At 39.3% G+C, this 8,484-nt stretch overlaps 1 protein-coding gene across 1 annotated transcript; it reads left to right on the top strand.

The window, feature by feature from the left end:
• The first annotated feature begins 1,481 nt into the window (after positions 1-1,481).
• On the top strand, positions 1,482-8,482 carry ddx49 (DEAD (Asp-Glu-Ala-Asp) box polypeptide 49). The gene is made up of 13 exons (XM_034146410.1): positions 1,482-1,734; positions 2,323-2,446; positions 2,875-2,960; positions 3,092-3,213; positions 3,418-3,605; positions 4,294-4,434; positions 5,616-5,691; positions 6,120-6,196; positions 6,321-6,418; positions 6,543-6,617; positions 7,218-7,306; positions 7,502-7,573; positions 8,202-8,482. Exons 1-13 carry the CDS (start codon positions 1,620-1,622, stop codon positions 8,370-8,372), a joined length of 1,434 nt encoding a protein of 477 aa, XP_034002301.1. The 5' UTR covers positions 1,482-1,619; the 3' UTR covers positions 8,373-8,482.
• Positions 8,483-8,484: the final 2 nt, after the last annotated feature.

Here is an 8,484-nt window from a genome sequence, read left to right as displayed (position 1 = left end):
TAGGCCTACTCATCGGGGTGCAAATATAATTGTTCGCTCCCGGGTGCAAATAGCATTGTTTGCTATAGTCACTCTGGTTCAAATAGCATTGATCACTATACTCATTGGGGTGCAAAAAGCATTGTTGACTATAGTCACCCGGATGCAAATAGTATTGTTGACTATAGTCACCCGGATGCAAATAGTATTGTTGACTATAGTCACCCGGATGCAAATAGTATTGTTGACTATAGTCACCCCGGTGCAAATAGTATTGTTGACTATAGTTACCCGGATGCAAATAGTATTGTTGACTATAGTCACCCCGGTGCAAATAGTATTGTTGACTATAGTCACCCCGGTGCAAATAGTATTGTTGACTATAGTCACCCCGGTGCAAATAGTATTGTTGACTATAGTCACCCCGGTGCAAATAGTATTGTTGACTATAGTCACCCCGGTGCAAATAGTATTATTAACTATTGTCACCCTGGTTCAAATAGCATTGTTCACTGTACTCATCGGGGTGCAAATAGCATTGTGCACTAGTCACCCAGATGCAAATATAATCTGCCATTAAAATAATAAGGTACATTAGGCAGGGTCAGTCAGAGGGACAAGTTAGTGTTATTATAAGCACAGAAGACAAGTTAAGACTGATTGCAAAAATTCAAGGTTAAAATGATTCCAGATCTGTGGATGAAGTTATGTTAGCTAAGAAATAAATGTGACTTTTATATCTGTTATAGATTGTCTGTGTATCAGTGGTGCTTCATCATGTGGGAAAATAAACAACCTGACATTTAAGTACATGTTTTTGTATTGATCTGAAATTCTGTCTAACTTCATCATCCAGCCGGAATGGTAAAACCTTAGGACAGCAATATCTATCAATTGACGTAGAGGTCATTCGATTGTTAATTAAAGAAAGAAAGCTTGACCAAACAGCTCTCTACCACATGGGTCAGAGTATAATTATTAGAATAAACAGAAATAACAAAGTCTTTCCACATCCCTAAGTGAAATACAAGCTCCCCTCAAAAACATATTTACAGCTGCAACAACTGATATATATATTATGTCAAAAATCAATCAATACATTTTTACATAGGAGCACCGTATGTTTGTAGCATCACTCTCTCGTAAGAACCAAGTCCATTTTCATGAGCTCAACCTATTTTTTACCTTTTTAATGATGCACTTTGCAACCGATTCAGAACATTTATTTTGTAATTGTTTATTTACCTAATGAAGAACAATACTATTTTCGACGTATGCATGAAAATGTACCCTTTAGTTTTACACTATAATTTAAAATGACCTACTTTGACAATGCTTTTGTCTAGACCCGAAGAATAAGAAAATAAAATCTGAAAAGCCAGATTTATTGTCAGATAAATATATAGTGGAGTTAAAAACACACAATATTTAACCAACAGAGGGCAGCACCGTCTCCACTCGTCCGTAACTTGCAGAAGAAGAAAAACACGTTGTACTGTTACGTAAATACGTAATCACGCAGCGACCATTGATGAAACACACGAGGATGTTTAACTCTACGTTTAACGCGAGTATTTCCGTGATTATTGTGTAAAATAAAGTTCACAGAAGTAATAATCTAGCCCGGTAAATCGAGAGAAATGTGTGAATTCTCTTCGCTGGGCCTGGCAGACTGGCTGGTGAAACAGTGTAAACAGCTGGGCATCAACAAACCCACTCCGGTACAGGAACACTGTATGCCGCCGATACTGGAAGGTAAGTTTCTGTTAAATGTCCACAGTAAACATCTATATCCCCAGCCCATCAACCTGTGATGTAAATATCTTCTTCACTACCGTGGACTTCCAAATCAGCAGTGTCGATTAGTAATTAAACTCTACTCAAACACATGTTATCATTTTAATGGTCAGGTAAGTTAAAATGTATTTAAAATAATGGTACATTTTCCAAATCATGAGACACTTGTGGGTTCTGCTTGTACTATAAATGAGCCAAACTGCTCTTAGTTGCAGTTAAAGTATAACTTTTTATTGATTGGAGGTATGATTAAGAGGTCAGGAATAAGGCTTTTGTTTTGATACGGCTCTTTCCCTCATAATACATTAGTAAACAATAACATGTAAATGATTACCCCATGTGACTGCTTCCACATTTTCCAGAAAAATCACGAGTCATGATAAGCAAAGACAACAAATACTTTTTTTCTCATGGAGTATGAGATTGTCACCATTATGATAAAGGTATTATAACTAATTACTGTAGAATCCTCTGAAGTTACCTTGTTAGTTGGTTAACCAGAAATCAGAGCAGATGAATGAATGTGATGTCTATTTCTCCTCGCAGGTCGGGACTGTATGGGCTGTGCTAAGACTGGAAGTGGGAAGACAGCAGCTTTTGTGCTTCCAGTTGTGCAGAAACTGTCCGAGGATCCATATGGCATCTTCTGCTTGGTGCTCACTCCTACCAGGTCAGTGCTGTGCAGCGTCAGAGAGCAAGCTGGGAGACCCCGCTACACGTATGGGGAAAAATCCACATTAAGACATTTAGTGTTTCACAGCATGGTTCTCTGACACTTTGCCAAATTAAACGACCAATGTATTTGAACCGAGCAGTCTTAATATTCAAGTCACAATATGTCAAAGAAACACAAGCTTCAGATCCTAAATAATGTCTCAATCTGAGATATAAAGATGAGGTTTTTTGTATTTATTTAAAATACAGAACTCAACACAGACTGTCTTTATATGTTAGCTCACAACAACTGAACACAAACTATTTTTCAAATGGATCTGTCCCCATCAAACATATGAGGCATTTGTTATTGATACTTGAGCTAAGATGAATGGAAACTATGTTACTGACTCTCGCTGATGTTGTGTCTGTGATGTCCTACAGGGAGTTGGCCTATCAGATCGCAGAGCAGTTTAGAGTCTTTGGGAAGCCGCTGGGTCTAAAAGACTGCATCGTCGTCGGTGGAATGGGTAAACAATTTTAAAGCTCTGCTGTTACTTTGCTGCTGCTTAAAGTTGAATAAATCATTGCAGCCAGTTACTTTAAACTCTATCTGAGCATCTTCTCTGTGCTGACGTTGTCTCTGCTGTGTTTCTGACAGACATGGTGAGCCAGGCTCTGGAGCTCTCCAAACAACCACATGTGGTCGTAGCTACGCCCGGACGGTTAGCAGATCACATCCGCAGCTCCAACACCTTCAGCATGAGCAGGATCCAGTTTCTGGTGAGTTTAGGGAGGAACACAAACTTATACTAGGACAAGGTCTCTAATCGCTCTAATGAACTAAAGATATGTTCTCAGATCTCGTGCTGTAGTTCCTATGATCCCAAATGCTTGGATCTTTTTAAATCTGTATACGCAGTCACGCTACTTCTTGATCTACTGTTTTTCGTACAGTTTGTGACATCGTCTCTGTGTGTTTGTCAGATTATGGACGAGGCGGACCGGCTGTTGGAGCAGGGCTGTACTGACTTCACCAAAGACCTGGAGACGATCCTGGCGATTTTACCGGCTAAACGGCAGACGCTTCTGTTCAGCGCCACGCTCACAGACACCCTGCACGACCTGAAGTCCATCGCCATGAACAGACCTTTCTTCTGGGAGAGCAAATCGGAGTGAGTAACCTGCTGCCATTAAACTACTTTTTAAAGGAATATTTCTCAAATTCACATTACAGGTGTTATTTGAGCTGTTTTTAACTTTGTTTGCAGAAGGCTTTAAATGTATAGGTATCTAAAGTACTTATTTAGTGGCCTTTCACAAAAAAAAAATCTAAGTGACTACGCTTTGGTTCCTCATTTCAGCTGCATTCTTTGTGAGAAATGTTGCGTGTTATTTACAAAGCAGGAGCAACAGCCTGGAAGATCAGTTTTCTTGCATCTGATCTGAAGTGCAGCTAATCACTGAAGCGTGTCTCTCACACAAATGCTTTTGGATGTTATGCAGAGTCATGCAAATAATGTGAGTTATGTATGGTCGCTTAGTACAGCTCAGATACTGGCAATATTCAGATGTGTGCAGAAAGCAGCTACAAACTCAAGCTGGTGTATTCACTGTGAAGCAGAAACTGTTCATCTGGCTGACCTGCCTGCAGCACACACTTTGCTGAGCTGCCATTAAGATGTTTCCTGTAAGGGAATATGAAGGCCTTCTGATTGGATCATATCACTTATTAAAGTCTCTTTCAAATCCTTCTTGCCATAAATGCATACCTGCTCCAGAGTTCCTGTACTAGGATCTCTCTGGCATCTACCTATAGACCTTGATAGAAAGGTCAAATATCCCTTTTATTGTTGTTAACAGTACACGAACCGTAGAGGAGCTGGACCAGAGGTACATCCTCACTCCTGAGAAGGTGAAGGACGCCTACCTGGTCCACCTGATTCAGAAGTTTACCGACGAGCATGACGACTGGTCCATCATCGTCTTCGTCAACACGTGCAAGTAAGTGGACTGGAAGTAGTGAAAATGCCTAAAGTTGTGCATGCTCGTACAATACTAAGCCCTGTAGTAACTAGGGATGCCAGAAACTGACCATGATCAAAATCGAAAATCCGACAGCCCTGGCGAATATTAATCGATTATTCGACTAATGTGATCAATGGTCATTTACAATTATTAATACTATTACTATTATTAGCATTAGTCTATATTTTGGTTGAAACCAAACCAAAAGAAAAAAAAAGAAAAACATAAATATTAATAAAAAAATATATAAATAAAATCGAATTTTAAGGAGACTGTAACGAATAATCGAATAATCGCTGGCATCCCTAGTAGTAACCATAATGTAATGCATCTAAAGGAAACCTTGTATATGTTATGAAACGTGTAATGGTGCCAGTTAAGGTTGTGATTTGTAGCATAAACTTCTGTTGTTAAACAGAACATCTAATTACCAGTGGCGGGCCTTCAGGGCCTCTCTAGTTTGACCAAAATAACTTGATTTAAAGGTGGGGTAGGTAAGTTTGAGAAACCGGCTCGAGATACACTTTTTGTTATATTCCATGGAATGCTCTTAACATCCCGATAGCAATGAATATCTTAAGTGCTTTGACAAAAAATCCATACAAAAATGTCATCTGTGGAAGCCGTAGTACTGTAAAAAGCACGACCAATCATTTTAGCCGGCCCGGCTAAAATAACTGGATGGCCTACCTGCCTGTCAGCCTTCCATCTGTGCACAAACTTATCTCGTGCCCTCATTGGTCATGTGCGCGTTCGTGTGTGTTGGAGGAGGGGCTCTGTAAGGAAGTGGCAGATTTTTCCCGGCTGTGTATTTTCAAATTCTAGCGCACTCGAGCTGGTTTCTCCAAAATGACCTACCCCACCTTTAATTGTATTTAAAATAACATTTCCAACATTTGTTTTGATATTCCGCTGAAGTATACGCTGTGATGTAATAACTCTTATTTCGAGGGAAGGGGGGGGGGTCATAGGGCCTAGGTATAAAAGTCATGGCTCGCCACTGCTAATTACAAAGTTGGCAATACCTTTTTCTCTTTGAACCTTGGTGTGATAACTAGTAAGAGGCCTCTGCTTGTTCATTTATTTGTTGATTTGGTGTGGTTCATATAAAAACAAAAAAAAAGTATTACAATAGAACATGTGTTTCTTTCCATAAGGGACTGCCAAATCCTCACCATGATGATGAGGGAATTTAACTTCCCAACCATCTCCCTACACTCCATGATGAAACAGGTAAGGAAAGTGCAATTAACAAACTTTTATTTTGTAGTTCCATCACTAAGTAAAAGCAATCATTTCGTTTTAGTGACTGAGTCGTGCTGAATGACGTTTCAAGGTCGATGAGCGACCATATATAAAAATTTGACCAGTTAATTAATTGCACTTACAAAGATTTCTCTGACTGCTTTGTGTTAGAGAAAGGTGAGGGCAGAGATTTCCTCCAACATGGCGTGTCGCTTATCACCGGTACTCAGAGCTGCTGGGCTAGCTCGTGTTGGATGTGGAAAATCATATTCCTCTCATTAAAGAGACAAAGACTGAAACGTAGAGCGAGCACAAAGCCATTGTGATAGTGTAGAAACTGTCTGTGAGGGATTATAGCAGATTATAGCAGGTGAAAGGGGCACTCGCAATGAACGTCTGCTCTTCGTCTTCTCCAGAAACAACGATTTGCAAACCTCGCCATGTTCAAGGCCAGCGTCTTCAAACTGCTGATTGCGACGGACGTGGCTTCCAGGTAAGAAGCTTTGCTGTCTCAGGGATGATGGCTGTCGATCCTCCCACAAATTGTCACACAGTTCCAGATTTGTAGACAGAAATCACTTTGTTTTGACACCCTTCCTGTTCTCTCTGACTCACAGGGGTCTGGATATTCCAACTGTCCAGGTCGTCATTAACCACAACACCCCCGGCCTCCCAAAGATCTACATCCACAGAGTGGGACGGACAGCAAGAGCAGGTAGCCTTTCACACGTTTAATTTGTAACGATAAGATCACAAACATCACGCATGTGTGACTTATTCTTGATAACATGTCTGAAATAAATGCAGCTCAAACATGACGTGGTTATTTTCCTCTGCAGGGAGGAATGGGGTCTCCATAACTCTGGTGACGCAGTACGACATCCACCTGGTCCAGTCCATCGAAGCAGAGAATAGTAGGTTTTACCTTTTGTGTGTTTTGGAGCTTAACTAAACACTAGTCTGACCTGCAGGCTCGTCTGTACCTGTGGCTGCAGTGTGAACATCTGTTCTACTTGAAATAAATCATATCCAGTTGTCAGTCACACAAGGTTTAGAGCTGCAACGACTATTTAGATTATCGATTAATCCTTAGTTCAATTTTTGATGCAAAAATGGCAGAAAATGCAGCTTCAAATATTGATATTTCCTGCTTTGGCACTGATACAAAATTGAAATTGTTGCAGCCATACATAGAGTGAATGTAGTAACGTTTATGGTATTCATAATCAGTGAAATATCAACAGTAATCTCCTTCTGATGACTTTATACAGATATAAATCTGTAAATCTTGACTCTCTTTTTGATTACAAGCTACAATGGTAACGTATTCAAATCCAAAGCCTTGATGTGGCTGGTAGCCTCTTCATGTAAATGTTAAATACTATAGTAAGCTTGTATTAACTTGTTGATCCTGAACCAGATTACCCACCAGGTCCCGAAAGGAGCTGGAAACACCAGACGCCAGTGTGTGTAATATTGTGATGCACCTAACGCTAACTGCTCTGTTGCTATAGAGACAAAGCTGAAGGAATATCCGGTGGTGGAGAAAGATGTCCTGAAGATCCTCACCCAGGTCAACGTGACCAGAAGGCAGTGTGAAATAGTACGGACACCTCTTTTAAAAAAATATATTCTGTCAGCTGAGTTTGTGCTAAATTCAGGAATATTTTCTTGTTGGGTTTTTCAGTAACTGTACATACAAGCAGTATATAGGTCTTCTGGCATGTTTTTGTACTGGACAGTTTGTATTTTCTCACAAAAGATTTGTTTTGATGGTAAACTCTTTTCTGTATTGTAGAAACTTGAGTCAACAGATTTTGATGAGAAAAAAGAGACCAACAAGAGGAAACAGCTGATCTTGGAGGGAAAGGTAAGTTTACTTCTTATAACAGCCCAACTTTAATAAACCTTTCTTTTTGACACTGTTAATTCAAGTTTAGAATGTCAATTATATCAAGACTAAGCAACAAAATGTCAGGTGCAAAAACAATTAACTCATTGTAAATGTATGTTTTTATGTGGCACTTATTAGATATAATTGAAGGATAATTTACTTTTCTTCAGCTGAACTTGCAAACATTTGACTTTTGTTTATAGAAAACAATTCTAAACATTTGGTACATTAAGTTTGTAATACTGATTTATACATTATTTACTAGAGCAGTTTTTTCAAGGACATTTCTCTGCCAAATAACTATTTGAGGGCTTTTTCTATTTTCCACTAAGTTATTAATGCCTCCCTCTTTATGTTAGCTCGGTTCCCATGTGAGCCGTTTCTGTTGCTACCAGACCTATGAATATAGTTTAGCAATATAAATCTAATATGTTTAAATAAGTCATTCAGTCTGATTATCATGCTAAGTTTCTGTAACGCAGGCCAACATTGTTCCTCAGGTGTCCAATGTAGCGAAACATTACAAATAATATAGTTTAGGGCTTTTGATTTGCAATCAGCAAATGGGTCATATTGTCAGTTTTTGATCAATCTGCCATTTCAGGATCCAGACCTGGAGGCTAAGAGGAAAGCTGAGCTGGAGAAGATCCGGAGCCAGAAAAAGAAGTTCAAACTGAATATCCACGAGACCATTGAGAAACAGAAACGTGGACAGCTGAAAAAGAAAATTATGAAACGGAAACAAATGAAAAAGGCAGGGCAGACATCAGCGTAAAAACTGGTCGTGTCCCATGTATATACTTTGTGTTATTACTGTACAATACCTGTAAAATGTTCAAATGAATCTGCAAATAAATCTGAACCCAGTTTCATACCATCAAAGAATT

Source organism: Trematomus bernacchii, unplaced genomic scaffold (genome assembly GCF_902827165.1).
Source record: "Trematomus bernacchii unplaced genomic scaffold, fTreBer1.1, whole genome shotgun sequence".
NCBI lineage: Eukaryota > Metazoa > Chordata > Actinopteri > Perciformes > Nototheniidae > Trematomus > Trematomus bernacchii.
The sequence above is the reverse complement of the archived record's forward strand: the minus strand, read 5'-3'. Positions and strand labels throughout refer to the sequence as shown.

What these genes read in the sequence shown, in the direction of transcription:
- ddx49 (XM_034146410.1), top strand. Translation starts at nt 1,620, where the DNA reads ATGTGTGAATTCTCTTCGCTGGGCCTGGCAGACTGGCTGGTGAAACAG. An exon ending in GTCTTCGTCAACACGTGCAA is followed by an intron (nt 4,435 to 5,615) that starts GTAAGTGGACTG and finishes TCTTTCCATAAG; the next exon opens with GGACTGCCAAATCCTCACCA. An exon ending in GTCCATCGAAGCAGAGAATA is followed by an intron (nt 6,618 to 7,217) that starts GTAGGTTTTACC and finishes CTGTTGCTATAG; the next exon opens with AGACAAAGCTGAAGGAATAT.